General features: G+C 53.7%; 4 protein-coding genes across 4 annotated transcripts; all 4 read right to left on the bottom strand.

Annotated features, from left to right (window-relative positions):
* Positions 1 to 1,917: 1,917 nt before the first annotated feature.
* BESB_062280 (SAG-related sequence) lies at positions 1,918 to 3,051 on the bottom strand (the record flags this gene model as incomplete). The annotated part of the gene is made up of 2 exons (XM_029364642.1): positions 1,918 to 2,318; positions 2,499 to 3,051. 2 exons carry the CDS (start codon positions 3,049 to 3,051, stop codon positions 1,918 to 1,920), a joined length of 954 nt encoding a protein of 317 aa, XP_029219350.1.
* A 4,642-nt stretch (positions 3,052 to 7,693) lies between these two features.
* On the bottom strand, positions 7,694 to 8,832 carry BESB_062290 (SAG-related sequence; the record flags this gene model as incomplete). The annotated part of the gene is made up of 2 exons (XM_029364643.1): positions 7,694 to 8,094; positions 8,331 to 8,832. The coding sequence occupies 2 exons, from the start codon at positions 8,830 to 8,832 to the stop codon at positions 7,694 to 7,696; spliced, it is 903 nt and encodes a 300-aa protein (XP_029219351.1).
* Positions 8,833 to 10,176: 1,344 nt separating this feature from the next.
* On the bottom strand, positions 10,177 to 11,816 carry BESB_062300 (SAG-related sequence; the record flags this gene model as incomplete). The annotated part of the gene is made up of 3 exons (XM_029364644.1): positions 10,177 to 10,271; positions 10,778 to 11,080; positions 11,264 to 11,816. The coding sequence occupies 3 exons, from the start codon at positions 11,814 to 11,816 to the stop codon at positions 10,177 to 10,179; spliced, it is 951 nt and encodes a 316-aa protein (XP_029219352.1).
* Positions 11,817 to 15,685: 3,869 nt separating this feature from the next.
* BESB_062310 (uncharacterized protein) lies at positions 15,686 to 23,976 on the bottom strand (the record flags this gene model as incomplete). Its single annotated transcript, XM_029364645.1, has 16 exons — positions 15,686 to 15,847; positions 16,168 to 16,208; positions 16,621 to 16,729; positions 17,070 to 17,323; positions 17,492 to 17,623; positions 17,984 to 18,072; positions 18,414 to 18,448; positions 18,921 to 18,992; positions 19,635 to 19,762; positions 20,471 to 20,537; positions 20,873 to 20,931; positions 21,141 to 21,221; positions 21,828 to 21,976; positions 22,435 to 22,604; positions 23,126 to 23,290; positions 23,476 to 23,976. The coding sequence occupies 16 exons, from the start codon at positions 23,974 to 23,976 to the stop codon at positions 15,686 to 15,688; spliced, it is 2,214 nt and encodes a 737-aa protein (XP_029219353.1).
* Positions 23,977 to 24,470: the final 494 nt, after the last annotated feature.

Here is a 24,470-nt window from a genome sequence, read left to right on the forward strand (position 1 = left end):
CGTTTCGTAAGGAAAACGCTAACACGACCTTAGCAAGCAAACAATGTAACCGCTGCAAATGAGGGACATCCACGATCTTGACTGGCACCTGCAATTATCTCGTCTGTGCATGACTCCACGCTGCATGACTGTGCCCTGCAGGACAGTTTGGTGACGGCGCAAATCGCTTAAGCCAACACAGTTTGCAGTTCAGCATCAGTTCCGCGCAGCCTCAGCCGTTCACCAATATGACTTCCGCTGTTGCACTTTGATGCAGTTCTTGCGTTCAATCGTGTGAGGATAACGCCTGCACGAGAAAGGCGGGAGGACCTTTTGGGCTCTGCGACGAGGGCCCTTTTCCAAGGCGGCGCCATCGCGCCAACATACATCGTCACAAACGTCCGGCGGTGTTGTGCCCTTGTGAAAAGCTAGAGGGGGCAGCGGAGCGAAATATTCACATGTTTACGTGTAGATGGTTCTAGTTGCCTTGTGTGTGTTGAGACCGGGCTTAAAGTGTCCCCCTTCTCGCGCAAACTCTGGGTGCTGTGCGAGCTACTAAATGCGGCACGCAATCAGAGCCAAACGCCGGAACATCTGTGCAAAAGAGGATTATTGGCCTTGGGAAGGGTTCGCGTCCCGTCGCTTTCGTCGTGGCTGAGCCACTGGCCACCGCAGTTCCTGCCGCCGAGACCCCACTGAGGAAATGTGCAGGCCAAGTGTTGCAGGACTTCGTGACAACAAATACCCTCGTTACCATACGCAGCCCTGGAGCACGAAATTCATTTGGCTGCGCGGGCCCCAAACCCTACGCAAGGCATCCAGACGCGTGAGCGGGGACACGTCTTCTGTAGCATGTTGGGCCAGAAAGATTGGGTGTATACACGCCTCCACGAAAGTAAACCAGCCCACACGGGGAAGCAAACAATGTCTAAAGGTGCCGCCAATGTATCTGTCTTGCTTAAGCATAAGTCTGCGCACAGGGTGGCCTATGGCTGGTAAGTATGCAGGACCGTGCAGGCAAATTTTCCTGTCTATAACTCGAGTCAAGCAACGTTCTGACTCGTACCCCTTCACGGCGTTGCTGTAATAGGCGCCCTCTGGAATGAAGGATACTCGTCGAAGTATTCACTACAACGATGCGGCGGAGGCCTGCTCCGGTTTCTTCGAATACGATCTAGAAATCGCGTCAAGATGTATACGCACGTTTATCCACACAGTCAGTACTCAACTAAATATTATTACGTGTCGACCATATTGGCAGCTCAGTGAAGTTCCTGCCGGGAAAATTTCCTGGCAGCCCTTCGCCTGGTTCCGTTCACCTTCTGTGGCAAGAATCCAAAGGGGACGGGATGGCAAGTCGCAGATTCCTTATGGACTTGAAATAATGATGGAGTGAAATTCCACGGAGGTCAGATAAACATAAGCCTTCTTTGCGTTGCGAAGATAGCAGGGGAGAGCTCCCGACACCGTCTTCCCGGAACAGTTCCTCTTCACTGCAGACACGCTAAAAAACTCGTAGTCACCTGATTCTAGCGACACCTAAATCAAGGCCCTATGATAGTATCAGCCCGTGTTGTCATGCTGGTGTACGCGAACGAGTCTGGTTCGCTACACAAAAGGCTCCTTCTGTCCTGTTACAGAGAGTTCAGATGAACGCTCCACACCGAGAGGATTGTGACTCTTCAATAAGTGCGATCTTCTACAGTAAATGGAGCAGCACGAAACGTCCAAAACCAAGTAGTCGGTGCGCGTGCGCAGTACACCCCCGGCCGCCTCCGGATGATACCTCGTTTTGCGAAACACAGCGCATAGCTCCTCGCTTGTAGCTGTTTCCTCAAAATCTACCACCCATTGTCTTGCCATACACTGGAAAGCCACGTGGAGTCTGAGCTTGCATTCCTACAAGATACACCGAAGGCACGGGGCGTGCGCCACATCTTAATAGAAATGAACCCTGCCAGCGAAAACGACTGCGACGAGCGCAGTTGCAGAGAACCCGGAAACTGTCCCCATCGACGCGCCGGAGCTCTCCGAACCGCTGACGCTGATTTTGACACTACATTGTTCGGCCGCCTTGTCTGCTTGGTCCACACACTTGTAACAGATGACGGTGCCCGCCGTTGGCAACTTCGGCACAGTCAAGGTGTGAGCACCGTCCTGCGACTCCATCTTGGCTGAGGGAATCGCAGCGTCGAGGGCCTGGTCGGTCTGGCAGTCTTCACTGAAGACACGGGGTTCTGACGGGAGGAGGGTGCTATTTTTTTCGCCGCACTTGAAAGTGGCGTTCTCGCCTGGCTTTGTGATTGTGAGGCTCAACGCTTGCCTCTCCGGGGTGCACGCTGAACACAAACACCGTCGGCATGGCCACACGTTTGCCGGCAAGGCGGTGACAGACGCAGAATCGGCTAAGCCTCGTCGTTTTGACTGTATCCATGTGAAGGCGCGACCTCTCTGTAGCACCTCTGGTTCTGTGCAGCTCGCTCGATGAGAGAGTCTCTAGAGCTTTACGCGAAACTTACTGTCCTGAGGCGGTGCCGGCTTAGGCGGTATGACAATTGTCACCAGGCAGGACCCCTTTTCTTGGGAACTTCGACTGTCATCTACCGAATACGGAGTATTCGCGCACTTGAAGTAGATCTTTTCTTGCTTGTCTGGAAGACTTCCGAAAGTCAGCGTGTATGCAGTTGGTGTCTGGCTGGCGATTTCTACTTTGCTCGACAAACTTTGTCCTTTAGTGGTCTTCTTTAGTGTTGTTTCAGCGCCGAATGTAGCAGTGAGCTCTTTCGGTGTTTTGCAGGTCTGGTCGGTGAAGTACTCGGTCAGAGCCTCCGGCTTCTTCGACACTGGCCATAGGTGTCCCAGTCCACTTCCACAGCCGAATTGAGCCGTCCGCGTAGTGGCATCTACTGTCACTTTGACACCCTCTGGCTGACCGTTTTCGCTGCACACCTGTTCATTAGGCAACACATTTTCTTCCTCGGCCTCCACGACTCGTGTCATGCAAAACATGAACCATACGACGAGGACGGGCAGCAAGACACGTCTCACGCCGCTAAGGTTGGTCACCGCCATAATGGCAAAAGATGGCGACAGGCAAAGAGCGTATCTGTGGAGGGACGCCCGTCAACTCCCGACCCTAGTTGAATGGAGTCTTCCACTCAAACACTTAGGAAGGCTATGTCGAAAATTACACAGATGCCCGTTGTTGCATTGAGCTCACCGTGCCGCTCCTTAACGGCCCGGAGCCTGGACCGCCCTGCAACGGTTCCGCTGTTGCATGGCCGCAGGGTCGCCCGCGCAACCAGGAGCCGCGCCCACGAGGGTGAGTCCCCCACAAAAGTCAACTGTGGAAGCTCACAGCGGAGTTGCGCGGTGATTTGAAGGAAATGGAGGAGAAGGGTGTCATTGCACAACTCGCGTTTTTCATCGTTTGCTATGGGTGGCGGAATGCTGGAGTCTACAATCAGAGGCAGGCGGCATCAGCTGCCGCAGGCACCCATGTACTTTGCATCGCCGGGAACTTCCTCCATAATGCGACAGAAAAGCGGTAACGATCTCTAGTAAACTTTCATATACCCGACCGATAATCGTCACACCATCTTTCAACTGCTGTAGCACGGGCTAACAGAACAAGTTGTTGGTCTACCTTTCGGCCAGAAGCCCCGCCATTTTCTGGTTCACTCAAGCAAGTGACGCACCAATCACTAAACGTCTTCTTTCGACACATTATTAAGAGTGTCATTTCAATCAGTATACTTCCGTTCATACCTCCAATTTGCGAATCTGCATGCCGAACTAGCAATTCGCCAGCGACTTATACTTGCAGGATATCTATTGTCGTATGCGCAGATGGGCTGAAAACACCGAAGCCTGAGCAAGAATGCATCAGCTGGCAGCTGGCGTTCGAAAGATCTACTTGCCGAATCAGGTGGGCACCCGTAGCAACGAGGTCTCTAAACCCTCGCCACAATCGTTGCTGGGCCTGAAAATACTCTCTCTCCAATGTATGAAAACAAGACCTGCACGAGGAGGACGAATCACTAAGAAAACCCACCACAGTGAGCACTGAAGCCCGAATTAATATGTGCGTGGTGAGCAGACGTAACTGGTGGCACTTCACCTTGCGGTGTTGATCTCAGTATTTCTTGAGTGATTCCTGCGGAGAGGACATGCAGTGTTGCTGTTGCTCCATCCATGGCGACGTGAGAGAGTACTGGCCCTGGCAACAATACCATCCTCTATTTTTCTGTGAAGCTCGATGCGGTGAAATCGTCTACCGAAGGTGCCACACCACACGGCCGACTAGAGAACAAAAACAGGGACTTGGGCTTCATTGGAATCCGTCTAACAGCCATATCATCAACCCCAAGGATCCTAGCATGTGCAGGGCTGCCATGCTCAGCGTTACATTAGTGATCAAAGCTCGTTTGTGCGGGGGGGGAGGGGGGGGGGCAGCAGGGATCATGCAGGTGCATACGCGGCCATTGCTGGCTGAAAAGGCATAGTCACGGTTGCTTCTGATGGCGTTGACCACTGGCGCAGTTTGTGCCAGTGGAAACGTCGCCCTCCTCAGCAAAAGCCCTCCAACGCACGCTCGTCGGATCAGCCGCCGGGCCTTGATCCTCGAAAATAGCTTCGTAAAAGTCATCTCCAGTGCGAGGCGTCGCCTCCCACTTTCAGCGTAGAAAAAATGAAGCACACAAGGCGAAGACCAATGCTGTAAATATCGAGGACATCGACGTTTTAGAGCAGCTGGCGCTTGTCGTGTTAGCAGAGCTTATTCTGATTTTGATGCTACATTCATTATCGACTCCCCCCGTTTTGCCCACGCACTTGTAACAAACGGTGGTGTCCGTTTTCGGCAACTCCAGAACCTTCAAGCTGTAGGTGCTCGATACGGCGGACATTGTGGCAGAGGGGATAAAAGTCTCAAGCTTCTCTTTCCTTGTGCAGTCTGCGCCGAACACCTCCATTGTTGAGGGGGAGAGCTCGTTGTTTTCGGCGCCGCACTTGAATGCAGCGGTTCCTCCCGCCGTCGGGATTGCAAGTTCCAAGGTTCCTGTCTTGGGCTCGCATGCTGTAGGCAAACCGTGTCAGCACCAGCCATCCACGCGAATGTGTAGGAGCCTCATAGTGAAGCAGCGAACCTGTGTAATGAAAAGTCACCTGGGTTAGCCGAAAACCGCCGTTGAGCGCCACAACCGAATACTGGGGACCTAGGAGAGAGCAACAGCCCAACCGCCGATTAAGCGAAGGACTTACTGTTAAGGTTTGGCGAAGGTTTTGCCGGCACGATCACCGTCACGAGGCACGGCTTGGCAGACGTTTTGTTCCTCAATGTGCGTGAACTGTAAGCGGTTTTCTCACATTGGAAGTAGAGCTTTTTTTCTTCCGCTGGAAGATCTGTCACAGTCAATGTATAGGTAAGCGGCGGTTCGTTGTCGCCTTTGTTCAGTGACATCCCGGCCGGCAGATCTGCAGGGTTCTCACAGGTATCATCTTGACAATATCTGCCAAGCCCGTCGTCTTCGCTGGGCCACAGATGTATCTGTTCGGTAAGACAACGAAACTCAGCCTTGAGGTCTGTCTCATCCACCGTGACGGAGATCTGCGAAATGTCTTGCGTGCATTCAGCTACCTTGGGAGCAGCCTGACCATCATCCCCTTTAACACCATATGGCCTAGATAAGGTGAGGCTCACAAAAAAAATCAGTATGTGGAGCCTTCGGCGATTGCCGCCGCTTTGTGCACTCATCGTGGTAACATGCGACGACACAGGAGACAATTGGCGATGAAGCTGTCGTGCCTCAGCCGTCCTGAGGTTCTTCAAATAACAAAACGAGAATGATTCGCAGCAAGATATCACGTAAAAAGTGAGTCATGTCATGTAAAGCTCGCCTTGATAAAAAAGAGCAGCAGCTCCTCACCCGTGCTGCTGTGGGGTAGCCGGTCGCTGCGTTGCGACCTCACAGGCCGTGCGATCGTAATCACGGGCGGCGCCGTGGGCCTATTCGGATACATCTGCAAGCTCCACGCGATGTAGTCTTTGATTTGAATTCGGTGGGCCTAGTACTCATTCCCGTTTCCTCTTGTACAGAGTAGCATGAGTGTTCACGTGGAAAGGAGCATGTCTGCTTTGGCCACAGAAAACCGTGCACTACTAGGGGCCCCGATCTCCAACTATCAGAGGAAAGACAAACGTGTAGGAACAGTTTGCACGGACAGGCAGCGAAACGGAGCACAAGAGGCACATCATCGCTCGAGTGCAGCAACTGGGGCAAAGCAATCAAAGCGGACATAAAATGAGTTTAGGTTGGAACCGAGGTGAAGACGGAGTTCCTAGCTCGAACACGCTCAGAGGAGAGCCACCGCGGTAGTGCCCCATTCTTCCTTGTGAAGGTCTTACGACGAGAACGCTCTGCTTGAGGAAGATATGGCAACTCCACTATTCCCGACGTACCTTCCTCGTCAGCGGGTCTCCTGGATGAGAAGCAGGCAACTAAGTGGCAAGGGCACTCCCGGCGCTGGTGATAGTTGTGTTGAGTCATGGGTGCTCAACAGCCGCCAGTGCAGCCGCCGCGAATTAATTTCACCAGAGTCTTCTATCTTCGTGCAGGATGCTTTGTCCCTTATATAGCAGAGGCGCCACTGTGCATCAATATCTGAGGCTGTGTTACGGGCCTGTCTACGCCCTAAAGACACCCCCGGGCGGATGGACGGATGGAGCGGCCGAGTTTGCATCTGCTTCAAAGTTCTCCAATGCTAGTACCGGCTCCCTTCGAGGATTGTTCGTGTTCTTGTCACTATAACGGGACGAAGAATGCCGTGCGGCGGTTTGCATGTTGCCCGGTAAGGCTCGGCGATGCTGAGCTCTTTCTGCACTCTGGCGTGTACCGACTGCAGGAACGCTACTTCACTGCATGAGCCCGTCGCGCAAACGCGTCTAGTCCATATACAGGTTTGTCATGTTCCTAGCGCCCACCTGATGGCATACGAGCTGCGTCGACCGCTTTGGTGGTCGTCGTGCGTTTGAGCACTGACTGACACACTCCCCACAGTGTTTCAATAGACAGGACTTCCGCTGCCTTACGCTTTACTCTCAGTACAATTTCTCCATAGCGCCCCGTCGTTTCGCTTTACCAGCTACAGCCCAGTGAACTGTCCTGGGGAGAGGACACAGCGCGGCATGTTTAGCGGGGTCGTGAAAGGAAAGGCAGTGATAGGGGTTGACGACATATTGACACACCGTCGCCCAGCCACGGAATATCGGGAACGTTGTTTAACAAGATGGACCGGCGCAGACGCTCCGCTGTTTGACAAACTATTTGAAAACTACGCTGCCACACGAACGCTTCCATACGTCTGCTAGACGCATTAACGCCACAGGCTGTTGCAGCGATGTAGCGTGCGGCCGCCACACTACAGCTTCCACAAAGGTGCTCAGCACCGCGGAGTATTACAGGGCATCGTGAAAGGAGTCACAGCATTCGCTCATTATAGTGACAAGGACAGGGACAATATCCAAAGGCAGGAGGTACTGGAACATCGCCAGAACATAACCTTTGCGAATGGTAGTTGTATGTGCAACACCTCGCAAAATGCCGCCGAGCGGCAGTCGCGCGACAGGCTCCCGCTGTCTGCTATTTTCACGTTAATATCGAGGCAAATCCCCAAGGCCACGCATGCCATGAAGCCAAGCCTCCGCCGGCATATCTCAATATGCATAGTATGCCGCAAGATAAAGACTCGCAATTGATCCACTGAAAACACATCCATAGGCCGTTCGAATGCTGGCACGTGAGCTCTCCGCACCGCTAACGCGGACTTTGACACTGCATTGTTTGGTCACCTTGTCTGCTTTGTCCACACACTTGTAACAGATTGTGGTGCCCGCCTTTGGCAACTCTGGCACCGACAAGGTATGAGCACCTTCCGTCGACGACAGCTTGGCTGAAGGAATCCCAGCGTCGAGGGCCTGGTCGGTCTGGCAATCTTCACTGAAGACGCGTTTCTCTGTGGGGAGGAGGTTGCTGTTCTCCACGCCACAAGCGAAGGTCACACTTCCGCCAGCGGCAGAGATAGCCAGGTCGAGACTTTGTTTCTTCGAGTCACACGCTGAGGGCAGTAGAGAACAATACAACGACTGTATATGTGCTGGTTTTGGAGTCTCTTCACATTCTTATGTTGTAAGCACACACATTCTCTTTGATGTAGAACTACCGGTCTACATCAAGGCCACAGCTTTTGGCTCTGCGTGAAGGTTGATTCTCACGGGGGCAGTCCGACATGCACCGCCTCGAGCGTGCAGCGATTACCAATGAAGGCATCCCACAGAAAATATTATGGCCTACTCTCTTCAGTTGGTTTCGATTTCGATGGCACGACGACTGTTAACAGACATGAGTTATTCTCCTCTGCCTTTCTTGTAGTGTACTTCTCGCGCGCGCATTTGAAGTGAATCGATTTTTCTTCCTCGGGCAGAGTTTCCAGCGCCAACGTATACGAGAGACTCGATTCTCTGGCGTTGCTGTCCTTCGTCAGCGATGATTTTGAACCAAAGGTCGACAGTTCTCCCGTCGAGCTGCATTCAGCGTCCTCGCAAAATCTGGTGAGCGTGTCAGCCGCGCTGGAAGAGCCATCTGGCCACAAGAATGTGAAGCCAGTACCACAGCGGATAGGAGCTTTTAGCGTCTTATAATCGATTCGTAAGGTAACGGGATGTTGAGCATCCTTGCACTCAGCTGAGTCCGTGGACTCAGGAATTTCTTGAGCACTCCTTAGGTGTTCCGTACACGAAATTACGCCTATAACGAAAGCCCTGATGGCCTTTTCTACGACATTCCTCGCCACCATGTTGCAAAATTGCCGCGGAAAAAACACGACCGCTCAAGCGCCCAACGTACTGTTGCTAGCAATCGGTGAAAATTGTACGGCTGCAGGAGAGAAATATATCAGTGGCACCTGTGAGATAACGAATTCCAGTGCCTCCTCTGCCGTCGGAGCATAGATCTACGTGCCACCTACGTGCCACTTGCAACGGCGTCCGTGCGGCTCTATCCTCGGTACCGTGCTCGGATGGTTTTAGCGTCCGCCTTCTGCGCGGCTCCAAACTGTGCTACGGGCGCGCGCGCATACCTGTCCCGGGCACGTCGGTGATTGTGCCGTCGCATGCGCCACACACGGAGACACCTCTCGAGGAGGGTAGACCTCGGCTGAGACATCATATAAGGATGGCGAGAACGTGAAGGGCTGAAGGGATTAAAGAGCGCACGATCAAGAAGGGGGGAACAGAGAGGCAAAATAAGGTAGCATTGGAGGTGGTGCGCTTGTGTAGCGAATCGACCTCTCTGCCATGCTGCACGTATACGACGGTGGGCACGCATCACACGAAATTCGTAAATCAGCGGTTTTTTTAAGACCCGCTGTAACGACTTGTTGTGTGCATACACAAGCGATGTATGCGTTAGTTGTTTTATCCAGCTTGGGATTGACCTAAGGTCATCGGCGGGATGACGGACCCCCGCAGGCCCATCGTCGTACATTGAGCGTGCACGCCCTAATTGAGAGTAAGAGGAGCAGCAGGCGATAATGGTTCCATCGCTGTGTTACCCTGCCCGGTTCCCACACATAAGGCGTACTGTTGGATCAAATTGAGCCACACAACGCTCGCGGACCCGCACTAGCATAAGGCTGGCAAGAAACAACTTCTCGTTGATGGATTCAACTGAGGGCTTTCAGTAAGCTGTGGAATCTTGAAATTGAGATAATTTCAGTCCAGCCGTATATATAATCGCTCGTCGTACGTAAGTTGCTATCCGTCATGTGGTATCATGTGACTGGTGCATGGCACATGCACCGACCCTTCTAGCGTGAAGCCAACTACCCTCCCACCATAACCTTGCATCAAAACTTAGTAATGTATGGCGTAGCTCTGGCATCAGCATATGCAAAGGACATATCTTAAGTCATCCATCCATCGGAAGGCCTCAGGCAAGGATATGTGAGGGTGTGTTCAATTATTCTCCTACCTGAACGTGTGCAATAGTTCTGCGTGCGTAGGCACGCACATCGGGTTTGGGAGTCTCGCCTCGTGCTTACGCGCCCGCCCTTCCCCGTGGTTCATTCAGTTCTTGCTGCACATGCACCGTCTGACGAACGGATTCCTATCACTGCGCTGAGCCACCGCGTGAAGGAAGACTATTGATTTTGAAGCAGCAGTTTACCTCGGCCTCTCTCCCTCCCCGTGGGGACGCTGTTGAAGCCAAAGAACTCCACAGCACTCTGACCGCAAGCTGAGCCCATCCCGAAAGCTCACTCCTGCGTGCAAGTCTGGTACTGCATATGAGATGGCGCACGTAACGGTATTCGTTAGGCCTGTACACGCGCGGTTGCTCTTTCGAGTGTCGAATGCTAATTTCCACGGTTTATCACATGTACGCTACGGTCGACCGAGTCAGACAAACAAAGCTAGACTTACGCAGTAGGGAGACGAGTAACCGGCTTACCCTCCTGTAGTATGACACGCTTACCACGCAGTGAGCCCACGCAGGCACAGCTCTTTTACGACATCGCCCGGAGAAAACATGTTTTACCGGAAAGCCACCAAGCTCTATAATTCACTGCCAAGATAAAGCCACAGCTCACTGCATCCTTGATTCGTGTATGCAAGGCTTGCGAAAATATAGCGTGCATGCCGCCTCTCAGTGAAAGAGAGTCCACACGCCGGCAACGAACACAACGCTTGCACTCAGTACGAATCCTGAGACTACTCGCGTGCTGACACCTGCGCTCTCCGCACCGCTAACGCGAATTTTGACACTACATTGTTCGGCCGCCTTGTCTGCTTGGTCCACACACTTGTAACAGATGACGGTGCCCGCCTTTGGCAACTTCGGCACAGTCAAGGTGTGAGCACCGTCCTGCGACTCTAGCTTGGCTGAGGGAATCGCAGCGTCGAGGGCCTGGTCGGTCTGGCAGTCTTCACTGAAGACACGGGGTTCTGACGGGAGGAGGGTGCTATTTTTTTCACCGCACTTGAAAGTGGCGTTCTCGCCTGGCTTTGTGATTGTGAGGCTCAACGCTTCCCTCTCCGGGGTGCACGCTGAACACAAACACCGTCGGCAGTCATGTAGTTTTGACGATATGGTCGTACTGAGGCACAAGCGCATCCAGCTCGTGATACGGATCTCTATAAGTTTTCAGGTATCCAAAGCTGTGTGTCGTGCTAACGAAGCGCGTTACACATTGGAGAAGCACTACACTACAGCATTGCACTCTGCCTTACTGTCGGGTGCGGGAGTGGGCGCCGGAGGCACGATGACCGTCACCACGCACGACTCGGCTTCTGTTGTTGTTGTTGTCTTTTCCAGGCTGGAGTATTCCGCTTTCGCACACTTGAAGAAGGCCTTCTCGCGTGAGTCGGTAAGTCTTGCCACAGTCAGTGTGTATGCTATTGGCATTTCGCCGCTTGCTTTGAGTGAGTTAGATGCCGCCGTTTTGTCCTCATTCTTGCGGAGAGTTGTTCCTTCACCGAATTTAGACGAAAGCTTCCCCGTCTGATTGCAAGTGTCGTCCAGAAAATACTCTGTGAACTCTTCTTTTGGCTTTTTTGTAGCGGGCCACAGGTATTTCAGTTGGGCGTCACAGGTGAAGGTTGCTGTCCGGGTTTCGGGGTCCACTTCCACTGTAAGATGGGGACCGCTTGTTCTGCATTCTTGCGTCTCAGTACTGCCTAGATCTTGTTGGGCATTCGCCATCAGTATCATGCAAAACGTGAGCCACAAGACAAGGCCTGCCTGGAAGACACGCCTCACGGAACTTGCTGTTTCCTCCGCCATTGAGCCAAAAGTTATGCACGAGCGAAAATCGGACACACAAGCTGAAGGAAAGAAACGGCTTCCATGAAACCCAGGAATCGAAAAGCCCGCAAATGTACTAAAACCAGCGGCTGCAATTATCTACCTTGGCGGCGCCACTGGCAGTAGAACCCTCCGCATTATTCTGGTCGAACCCGCCGTGCAACCGTTCTCTCGCGCGTCCCTCGGCGTCCTTGGAGCCCCGTCCGGCTAATGGCGGTAACCCCAAGTGAGCTGCGGGAGCCGTCAGCCTTCGCATACACTCAGTACTAGTTTTGCGACAGTATCTCTACCAAGCGGACTTGGTATGGAAAACCCGTTTCTGTCTACACGGCGGAATACGGCCACCACGGATGCATCCCTCTTCGACACCCGCGGTATCTTGATCTCTGCGTCAGAGTGCCGGCTAAGGAATAGCGTCGGACAATGGCGTCCGACACAGGCAGCTTCACCACATGGTGTGGTGCGGCAATGTAGACTGGTAAGAGTCCTTTCCAAACCAGAATGGTCTAAATGGAAAGGGACAGGGCGCTCAAGCCCTGGGACGGCACTGGGCCGTTCGTTACTCGTCGGACGGATAATCAGCAGGCGGCTGTTCCTGATACGGAGAAGGGAACAGCACACGGTTGTTTCTCTCTCTCTTCATTCCTGTCGCCATAGGTTTCTATGTACGCAGGAATGCCACAGCTGGAGTGGAGTGTTGAGGCTCAAGCGGATGCCGCGTCCGCTCCTTTATTGGACAAAAACAAAGCGGTGAGGGAACAGAGAGAGCATACAACGCCTTGCTTTTTTCTAATCAAGGAGCGGACGCGGCATCCGCTTGAGCCTCAACATCCGGTGAATTGCATCCTCTTCACAGACGGCAAGGCGATATCAATCTCTATAAGCATGCTGACAGTCATCACGCATAGACCCTGCCCGGAGTTGTGGGGCATTAGCGTAGACTACCGTGCGTTACTTGAAGTACAACTCATATGCTTTAGTGCGAATACGGGCGTGCGTAAGTGTGTTCACCAGCAAGAGTCTTGCGAGCTTGCTTTTTGAATGTAGGAGCAATCTACCGTGCAACTGCGCGCTATCCCAGCTCTTTATCTGTCTTTGCACAAGAGGGACTTAATAACTTAGGGGACGAGGGATGGAGAACGAGCAGACGAGTTTCGGCGTGCGTACAAGATCCAGCTCTGACGCCAGCGGCAGTTTATCGACGACTTGAGATGAAGACGAAAGGAAAAGCGAGTTTGGGTTTCCATGTTGTTGCTGTTGTGTATGTTGTAGTGGGGACGATGATAGTGTCGCCTGCTACCTGCGTTTGCGTTGTCTGCCAAGTATCGTTTAGTGCTTTACCCTCCATTTACAGATCCAGCGGTTGAGCTGTCCCATAGCTAATCAACCTTCCCTGCCATACTCATTCTCCGTGGAAGCCTGCCCGCAAAGTGTACGACGCGCCCGACTACGCAACACACTATCAGCAAGAGTCAGTTAGCTGAAGCCGAGTTCGATTTTCTGTGGCTCCACTGTGCGAAGCCTTGTACCGCAAACTGAGTTTCAACAGATATGCAGTATCTGCGACAACTGTATAAAACTGCATGTCCACTACCCCCAGTAATACACCACACCGACGGATTCCTAGCATCACCTCTTCACGCCCATACGCAAAAGCGGTGGCGCCAGTGATCTGCTAGTGGTACGCGATGCAGTCAGACACAAACTAGAGGGGGTCTCCATATCAAGCATTCTAGGTCCACTAACGGTGACAGTCGTCCGTACCGGCTCTCCCTTGTGGAAGTTCTGCATTTAGAGACATCGTTTCAGTCGTGTTATTGTAGCATTGACAACACACAGACGGAACATCCGAAAAGCAAACGACTCTTGATCCATAGCACCAGACAAAAGTATACGAAAGCTCTGAAGAGCGTCATTGTTTCTCAGTGGTCGACCTGTCGTGAGGTTGGCTGTCGGTGGACTACTCGAGCACCAAAAACTTTTGAGCGTAATTCCGAAGTAAGAATACTTCCTTCATTGAGCAACGAGGGGCATTTCTGGCACCTGGCTTGGCTAATTAATAATGTTTGACTGCTGAAGCCGAATGCCAGCTGAGCACGAGAGGGGCTTCCTGTGGTACTTCCTCGTTCCACCCTAATGCCGCCAACCTTCGAATAACACCTTGCCGAAGAATGCGAACGTTTGCCCGCTCACCATCGGTGTGAGAGTCCACCAACGTCACTGCGTGGTGCAGTGCTGCGTGAGCTCTTGGATGAATATTTCGTCTACACCGTGGCCGCCCGCCCGACAGATTACCACAATATGGAGGGTGAATAACCACAGCATGTTCTTGCAAACGAAGCAGCAACGCCCTGCTCAAGCACAACCGCTGACGCGCGACACTAAATCCCTTCTCGCCTGTCATGGTACGGGGCACTTGACGACTCTGCAGGCTGCACGGATTGGCACCTGAACATAAGTAGGCTTGCCACGGTTCGAGTTTTACCAAAACCCGGGTAACGGTGCGCATGTTGACGTTGCAAAACTTAAGCAGTCCAGTGGGGTGGTGGTGTACTGCAATCATAGAAAACTTGGTTGTCTGTATCTCATAACCGCAGTCATCTTCAGTATTCTAGGAACCCATGCGGTATCCTGAAGACCTTGACAGAAACGGAATCAGGGGATGGAGCTTCTGGGATGTTGCTTTCAGTAGAGGTAGTCTTTCGAACTCTGTCGGATCCGGAATGCCTAATCAAATTTTCAGCTTGCTGGCTCCCGTCTGTTCACAGTGTAGTCATGCGCATGCTAGCCAGACCCCGGGAATACATCGTGGAGGGGAAAGATTGAAGCCGGAAGTACGGATGAAAATTCAGCAAAGACGTTCGGATCACGTGAGTGAGATTTCTGTTTTGAAGGGAAACCCCGGCTTCGCTATGTGGGTTTTTCGGGTGGCACGGGGATGTTTGCGAGCTAAACACCTGCGGCACACTGGAGTGGTATACCATCAGCGCTTTCTGGACGAAACGTTCGGGTACCAAAAAATCTTTTTAGTAATGGGAAGCACCGCTGTTCGTAACCGCAAATACATGCGGCACAGGCTCCCTGCATACTCAGTTGCTTCTAGGCTCCTGCGCACACCGTGGTGACACCCCCTTCGTAGAAAAGGGGAGGATCACGGAGACACGACTTGACTCTGCGTGGCGACCCTATACACATCATTCGCGGACAATTTCACGCACCTATACCACCAACAGCCTCACCCGATTCCCTTTTTCGCAAAACAACCTCCCCTGACCAGGAAAAATACGATGTGCCGGGTTCCTTGTCGAACGTTCCGCCTGAGTTCTGACACGCCATCGTGCCCGGTGGAGCCCCGGCGTCTCTCCGGCGGCCCTCCGCGAGAACCCGACGCTTGGTTCCGCGGACAGCTCTCGTTTCCTCTGCGTCCCCTGGCTCTCCTGAGAAACGGTTTTTTTTTTCCACGCTTCCTCGCAGCGTCTCCCTTCGGTCTGCGTTCCTCGGGGCTGATCTCTTTTTTCCGTGCAGGCAGGAGAAAGAAGAAAACCGGGCGGTTTGCCGGTTCCTTGCCGGGAGAATCAGCCCCTTTTTCTCTCTCCAGTTGAGGAACTCGTTTTCGTTTTCTTTTACGACACACCGACGCAGCGCACTGTCTGCGTGTGTGTTGGCCTATGGATTGGTCGCGTGCGCGCTAAGCACTCGATGGAGTATCCGCACGCAAAGAGCTTTTTTTCCTCGTTTTCGCGCTTCGGGTTCCTGCGAGAGGAGGCTTCGGCTAACTTGCCGCGCCCAGGCGCGACTACGTGTGCGACCCCTTTTTTTTCGCGTATATTTTCTTGCGACGCGTGTATTTAGGAATGCATCTCGGCGGGCTCGTCATCCAACGCTTCGCTTGCACTGGCACTGTGGGACTCCTCGGCCGATTTCGACGAAGAGCGAATGGAAAGGAGGTCGATGGTTCGATGCCGGCGCCGCATCCACCAGCTGCCGACTTCCCAGTTCTGCAGCTCCTCCTGCGCAAAAAACAGACGACGAGGCGATTTGCGTCGCAAAACGCCACCAAAGTCGCGAAACGCACGAAAGAAAAATCTCGAGACTAAGACAGGTCCCGCTCCAATACGTACACGTGCATATATATACATATACATATATATATATTCATACCAGTCCCGGAAAAGAACGACAGAAATCGCAACAGCTGGGCAGCATATACGGCATATATATATATATATGTATATCACAGAGATACGCAGGCTGTTCTTGCGAAAGCCTTCTCTCACCTCGTCTGTAGATACAGGCCCAAGACTGCCGGGCCGTGATGACATCAACTTACCTCCATCTCATGAATTTCCTGCTGACTCAGCGGACGCAGGCCTGCACGAACACAATACAAAGCGCACTAATACCGAAAAGTATGTGTCTACACGCCTCTGCAATTTAAACACATAAGAGCATATACATATAAATATATATATGCATATACACATAAAAGTGGTTGTGCTGTGAGATCGTCTACCTAGAATATGCGCCGGAGGGGAGAATTAGTGGAACGCCCGAAGTATGGAGCAAACGTCACGGATGCGCCCAGCAACTTCGCGTGCTGCCATCGGGTTCAACGGACGACGGTAGAACGCAAGATCAATGCACGCTGTGCATATCGAAGGATATGCATGTAAATACAAATATGTATATATATGGATACGCAGGGACAGCCACATGGAGAGACGCAACGAGGCAACGCGTCCGCGACGCCCCCGGCACTTGGAAGCTTGAAATTAGAACCTACCTTCGGGAAAAAACGCGGCGTAGAGAGGCTGATTCGGCGGAGGCCGGAAGCGGTAGTCAAACAAGCTGACTCGCAGGCCGCGGGGACGGGGCGCCCGCGCCAGATCAATCTGCACAGACACCGAAAAATCCGAGCCATGTTCGCAGCCAGCCCCCTCCCGGTATTCTGCATTTCTTCCAGAGGCGCGATGCGAGGCAGCGACGTGCGGCAAAGCCAGCGATGCTGCGACTGGATGGCTCACTGGATCCTGTTTGTTATCCACCTCTCCCATGCGCCGAAATCGATCCGTGGCTTCCTCCTCCCTGCTGCACACACCCCGCTCCACGACTCGAGCGGCTAAACATACCCGGACCTCCCTCGGAAGCCAGATCCAGTCAGAAATAAGAAAAAAAACGTAAAAATGCAAAAAATTAAGAAGCATAAGAGTGTCGCGTGCTGTGCGTTCTTACGTTTCGTTGCGGCCCAAGGAGCGCCAAGACTTCGGGTTGTCTGCGGCAGATGCGCGCGAGCAGAACAGACCACCATGGCGGATAGAGCCCCGCGGCTCCCTGCTGGAGCGCTGCAGTGACGGCCGCCGGCGCCGCGCCGTCGCGCATCGCGAGGCTGATGAGGCGCGAGAGGCGCAGCGGTAGGAACCAGAGGCGCCAGTCGAGCCGCGGCATGTGCCCGAACCACAGCCACTGTGGGCGCCTGTCCACGTCGCCTGCGGAGTGCGCAGCAGCCCCCACAAAGCCAAGACGTGCATGCATGCGCTCAAAAAAACTTTATCGAGTTCGACGAGACGCTCCTGCGCTACTCGCGGCGGCGAACACCACAGAGGGCGCGAGCCCACGGGGGTCTGGGCCTAGCGCCTCTCAAAAAGGAAACGCACCTGGTTTGTAGAGGAAATCCAACTCAACCCAGGTCTCTCGCGTCGTCGGCGGGCTGGCTGTCGTGTCCTCCACGAGGTGGAGTTCCTCAATGATCACTTCGTACCGAGAAGTCGTCACGGACGCGAACAAACCTGCACACACAGAGACAGGCAGACAGAGAAAGCGGGCGTCAGCTCAAACCATCCTGCGACACGCGGTGCATCGGCAGACTAGTGCATGGATGCACACATGCATTTGGGCCACGCATCCGATCCGCGGCAACTCGTGGCTTTACGTCGGTAGAGAGAGTCGTCTCTGCATTCCTCGCGCGCGACGAACGCCCGAACGGCAGACAAAGGCGAGTCACGCTGTATCCTCGTTTCTAGGCACCAAAGCCTGGAGCGTTCGCCTGGGGGGGGGGGGGGGGGTGTCTTTCTCCAGCAACATCTATGGGCGTGTAGTTCGCAGCGTCTGGCAAGAAGAGGAAGCAAAATACTTCTCCACGTCCTCACCGTATACGTTGCAGGCGTGCAGCGGGGCGAGTTCGCCGTAAATTCGGGCGCACAGTGCCGGCGGATCCAACAGGGGCCGCTGCCACAGCCTGCGAGCGAGGCAAACAAGAAGCCCGCGAAAAGTGATTTGGTGCGAAGAACTTGCGATTAGAAAGACACGCAGAGCACAAGGCAGCCGACGACCAAGGAGCCACGGAGCAGGTTAGAAAGGAAAAAACATAACGAGTTGCCGTGGAGGAAAAAAAACAAGTCAAACAAAGAGAGTGGAATGCTGCACCCGTGACTCATGCTACAAGCCCTGTTTTCCTCTGCTGTGTCTTTCTCGTTATTCACGAAGAGCCGTAGTCTGCCGGCGTCTCTTGCTACGCTCTCCTTCATGCTTTTCTTCAGCATGCAGTCAACCCTACACGTCTTCTCCCGCAGAGCTCACTTGAGAAAAAGCGCGACGGTAGTCAGGCTGAACAGCTGAAAATAGAAACAGGATGAAAGACTGCAAGGACTCCACCCGTTTGCCTACGTGAGCGTTGCTACATTCTCACACATGCGTGCGTGTGCAGCATAGATGCAAAGAGACATGTTGTCTTTCTTGCACTCAGCTGACGAGCGGTACCAACCGGCAAGCACAAACGTCTCCTTGAGTGTATTTACACATTTGCAACTGCATATACACATACGCGCGTATCATATATATATATATATACCTGGATAGATCTACAACGACATAGATAGATATTGGTAGATCGATATTTGGTTTACATGCCGTGCGTACGAGAAATGCAGGGAACAGGCGAAAAAAATCGTAGCGTCTTCCAGAACGCAACCGCAGAAAAGAGAAGCCAAGAAACGTGAACAGCCAATGCAGGCGATCGACTCGCACAGGATGATCGCCGTAAAGAAAACGGATGGTGTTCAAAAGATGAACGAAGAAACGGCTTACCGCGTAGAAACTCAGAGCAACGCAGCCCAGGAACATCGCCGCCAGAGATCCTGTCGCGCGCTGAAGCACCGACTGAAATCAAAATACACAGACAGCTTACTGCCTTTAATAAGTCAATAAACCCGCAAACCGACTTGCATAGATGCTCGCGAATGCATATTTATATATATAGATTTACCCACACACACACACACACATATATTACCCAGCCTTCTACATAGAGACCTTCGCTGATCTACGTACAGCCCGCCAGCGCGGCTGACGTCCCTACGTCCCTGCAGCGTCCCTGATTCAGCTTGAGTGAATCCCTGCTCATCTACTCGCACATACCTTCACGTGTGCAGGCGTTTTTGTGCATACACATACAACCCGTTCACACGTATATGTGTGTATATATACGTTTATATGTTTACGTTGCGTTGCGTCATGCTTTCAGTGAGCCCAGCAGTAGTTCACTGATATATCGCCGCCTTCCACAAAAGATTCCGCGTCGACCCCAAGAGGCACAGGCCCGCCCCCACGGGCGTCAGCGATTCTTCCCTTGGTTGCGTCTCTTTCACGCTCGATGGAGCGCGACTCCGGCGGTGGCGACTTTTCTTTGTTTATGCCCATTCACCTTGTCAGGTGAATCGGACCAGAACCACTTTTCTCGCGTCTTTGGGACGGCTTTCGAAACTGAGGAGAAGACAGCTTGTTTCTTCCGCTGGAGCTTACCGGGACCTCGGGCACGGCCGTGAAGTTGAAGATGAGCAGCGAGTCGTCGAGCAGGGAGAGGCACACGACGCAGGAGAGGAAATTGAAAAAGCCGTAGTTCCCTGTAAGGAAGATCGCGACCATGGTCACTGAACAAACGACACCAAGCAGAGAGAGGCTGCAGCTATCACACGAAGGAAGACGGCATCCGCCCAGCATGTACACCTCGCGAAGCCGCAGCGAGAATCGAGAGATTCTCATTCATTTGGTAGTCGCCTTCTTGATGTTAGTCTATACGGAATTCACGGATCGGATTCTTGTTGGCCTGGCACCTGTTTAGTAACTGGATGAACGCTTTTTACGCCTGGTATGCATGGATAATACCCGACTCTTCTATAGTTTAACCGCTACTGCTGGGACTGTATATTATGTGCTCGCGCTAGTACTATCAAGCCTCTCCTTCCAAATAGATTTCATGGAAAACCGGGCAGTAAATATGATAGCCCAAATATATAGAATATAGTTCTTAGCACCAGCATTGGGACCCATGAAGACGCAAGTAGGCATGCAGAGACGCATGCGCCCCTCTGCAGACGCCTCGAACTGTTTTGACCTATCGCAGCAGGGAAGACTGGAGAGGAAGGTACAGACAAGAAAGCAGCTAAAAAAAGGGAGCTGAAAGGCGTGCCCACCGAGAAAACGTGCCTCTGAAACGCTGGGTTTTCGCATGCAATCCCCTACAACCCATAAGAGCGGCGAAGGCTGGCAGATGCTGCTGAAAAACATCATTTCGAGGAAACACAGTTTTCAATCCCTTGAAAGATGGCTACAGTTATTTTTCAAGGAAGTATCCTTACAGATGAAGCAGATCAAGGCCACGATGCGACCCCAGCGGCCAAACAGAATGAGGAGAGGGCCGAGAACCTGAAAAAAACGAAGAAAATTCGACATGCGGCCACCCAAGTGTGCCTAAAGCCTAAAGCTTCCAGTTTCTTCAGCTCTGTCTCGTCGGCACGCTGCGGCATTGGCTCGCGCTTCCTCGACGCTTCCTGTTCGCGTCTACTCCATTTCTTGTTGCAGAGGTTCCCCTCTGTTTGCGTGCGGTTTCTTCCTTTTCCTTCGCCCGACATTCTCTCGGCTAGGTGCCGCCCTTCCTCTCTGCACAGCTTCCCTCCTCTGTTCTGTCAAAGAGCTCTTTCACGGTCGCTATCTGCGCATATTCCTGCATTTCTGCGTGGACTCTCGCTCGACAGACCCACCTCAAACGCAACTGCAAGGACGGTCTGCGCGCGCTTGTGCGATCCCCAGTAGGCGAACCCTACAGAGAAAAGAAAGCGCGCGGAATCCGAGGCCCTGCTCGCGCACCGCCCGACAGGCCGGCGGACCCCCCTCCCCTGTGTCTCTGGCGCTGACGAGCTACGATTTGAAAGCTGTACCCCTGGACCCTCAGCCACCTCTGCCGAGTTTTCAGCTGCCTCTGCACACGCTAAGAGCTTCTAGGGGTTCTGCGACCGCGAACCAACGTACATGAGACGAAGTTAGGCAGCGGCTGAGTCCAGTAATGGTAGTTCATGGCCGTGAACGAGCTCCATTTGGGGTCGCCGGACGCTGGAGAGAAGCAAAAACGCAACAATAACGAACCCGGATCGGCTGCGGCGCCACCCGCACCAGGCGATTCACCTGACGCGCCATGCAAGCGAAACACACGGGCCCAACTGCGGACTGTCTCGCACGCCGGTTTCTCGTCCTCTGCAGCCTGCAATCCTGAGCCTCGCTGTCGCCATCGCTTTAACATGTAGTTAGAAAACAAAGTTCTATTGCGCTAGCGTGGTTTTGAGGACACACCAAATATCCATGAGTCTCGTCCAAGCGTGCTGGCGGAAGGCCCTCTTGTCTGCAGCTTTCGTGTCGTGTCTCTATTCCACTCCTCTCCCCTTCGGCAGAGGAGTCTCCTGGCTCCGCGCCGCACAAGATAGGAAATGAAATTAGACTGAGAGCGCCCCCCGATAAGAGACGAGGTATCGCCGACACAGATTCAGGAACATTTTGTCGTCTGCGGCCCTGCGCTCGCCTTCTTCATCAACGCAAGGCCTCCTCGAGCTCTCCACGCTGCGATGCCGCCTGCGTGCGCCGCGGCTGTTCCTAGGCACGCCGCACGCGCGCCTCGCGATCCAGTTGCGTTCTTCGTGGAGGTTACGATCAGGGATTGCTCACCGAATTTGCAGATGCCAGAGCAGAAGAGCAGCTTCACGGCCAGCAGGCGCAGGCACATCACCGCCACACCGGCGGCAAACGGCGTCGCAGCGGTTCCGCACAATGCGGCAAACACGGCGATAAAGCCCGTCTCCAACAGCAGAACGTCCCTGGAAAAAAAAATCCTCCACGTCGAGATACCCTGTGTCCACATTAGGCTCTGCGCCCATTCATATAAACATATTTATTAATGTTTATATAAATATGCGTGTGTATGTTGTAGTTGATGTGGTATGGGCCTGAGCGTGGCCTGCCGGTGACAATGAAAAAGATTCTTCTCGACCACGCGTCAGACGCAGGCGGACAGCAGCGAAACACATTCGCATCTTTATATATATAGGTACACGTATATATGTATATATATATATATATATATATACGTATCACACCAGCCGCATGCGTGTAAATATGCTCAGAGATAGAGAGGTAGAAACGAAGAATAGACAGACTGAGACAGCAGGGTCGAGAGAGAGAGGGCCATTGAGCCACCAGGCGCATCCACCCGCATGCAGGGGCGTGCTGCGGAGGGTGAGAAGCCGCCGTTTTTTTGTTCTTTTTAAAAACTGACCATTGAAACGAAAGGAACTCTCGCGCCATGTACCGGAACGCGAGGTACTCGACGTAGAGGACGGCGAAGCACGCAGTCTGCCACAGCGCCCGCGGCAGGCCCGGGGCTCCAAGGCTGAGCGCCGCGTTGAAGAGCGAAATCGCCGCCCCGCCGTACGCCAGCTGACTCGGCTGAAGAGAAAAGACACTCGAAAAGACGCGCATCCATGCAGGGCGCTGCGCAGTCGCTCAACCGAAAGACAACGCGAGTGGAGTGCGAGGCACTCACAGTGTCGCATGCGACGGGGCTACAGAGGGAAACGAAGAAGTGGCTTCGCTCTGCCATCTCCTCACGCCGGACGGTGCCGGCCCGTGCCCTCTTGACTGTGCTGTAAACTACGCATCTCTAGGGGGGCAGACCAATGTACATAACTGCATGTATATATATGTGCATATAAATACATATATCCCTGGCACACCTCAAACAGCACGCTGGCATGCGCCTGCTACCGCGTCGGCGCGCCAAAAAACACGTCACGACCCGCGTGGACGTGCATGCATGAAAATACGTGTGTATGTGTTCAGGCATCTCTCCCTGTATATATCTGTATGCCTGTGTATCTGTGTGTATGTCCGTATGTGCGTATGTATGCCTGTGGGTGCGTAGGGTTGTATGCATGAATGCGGAGTGCCGTGACTCGCGCCGCGCACACCAGGACGTTGTTTTTGCGCCCGCAGGCGAGTGTGGCGATTTGGTAGACGGTCTTCATGAGGAATTTGATGTGGGGGGAGGCGGGGACGCTGGCGCGCTGCTCTAGGACCGGCAGATGCTCATCGAGGGGCAGCAGCCCCACGCGCGGCCCAATCAGACCATCCACCTGAACACACCCGCGAAAGAAAAGAAGGCAGAAATTTGAAGGGGAGAGACGGACGGCAATGACGCGAAAGCGCAGAGTGCGTTTTGCAGCGGCAGATCCCTAAGTAGTGGAAAACAGCACTGCACATCTCTACGCGTCTAATTGAATGCGCGTAGAAATCAGCAAGAGAAAGGCCTCTGCTCTACCTGCCACGCGAGGGAGAGGAAGGCGAGGAAGTAGGCGAGGGAGACGCCGAAGAGAACAAGTTGCAGGACGGCGACGTGCGAGTAGACCGCGAGGGAAGCTACGGACGCGAGCGAGAAACCGGCGACGAGGAAGAAGGAGATGGCGCGGCAGGCAGAGGGCGGCAGCAAGTTGAAAACGGAACCAGAGGTGCGGCCCTCGTCGACGCCGAATGTCCGGGAAGAAAACGCGCTCGCAGAAGACGCCGGCAGCGGCACGCCCGCCGGCGGCGCAGAGCCGGGCGAGGGACCAGGGCGTCGCGACGCAGAGGAGAACCCCGCTGAGAAGGCAGACGACGCGGAGGCCGGCGCCGCATCTGCGGCAGACAGACGCGCGGAAGACGACGCCGCGCCGCCGGGAGGGAGAGAACGGGAGTCGGCGCCAGAGGCGCAAACTGGAGGGTCGCGGGCCGCGGAGACGCCAGCCACGCCGGTGCCCCCTGAGGCGCGGCCGTGTGGGTCCATTACCAGCGCCGACAAAGATGACGAGAAAAGAGCGAGAAACCGAGCCGACGGAGCGAGGAGAAGCAAAGCAAAGGGCAGAAGAGTAAACGCGGTGAGCAGCACGTCGCGGCTCCTACGCTCGGGAGGGAGGGGAGTCCAGTCCGGAGACCGCGCAAAGCTGCAGCAGACGATGAGAGGCGAAGCAGGTGAAACGCGCTGTGAGGTGGTGAGTGCTCTCCTGACAGCGCGAGCGAGAAGCGAATTCGGCCTCACCAGAGAGAAGAGAGGCGGAGGAGACGACTGGAAGGCGCTTCGCGCGAAATATGCTTCTACGGATGCGTGTCCGTGCATATACACACATAAGTTTACACATACAGAAGTATTAGAGTTGTACGATTACTATAAAAATATTGGAAATATCCGTGGCTACGTCGGAGTTGTCGAGGGCGGGCAATTGCAGCGCGGAGATTACAGGGGTGCAGCTGCGTCGAGGTCGTTCATGACGGACGACATGA

Source organism: Besnoitia besnoiti, chromosome V, assembly GCF_002563875.1.
Source record: "Besnoitia besnoiti strain Bb-Ger1 chromosome V, whole genome shotgun sequence".
Taxonomy (NCBI): domain Eukaryota; phylum Apicomplexa; class Conoidasida; order Eucoccidiorida; family Sarcocystidae; genus Besnoitia; species Besnoitia besnoiti.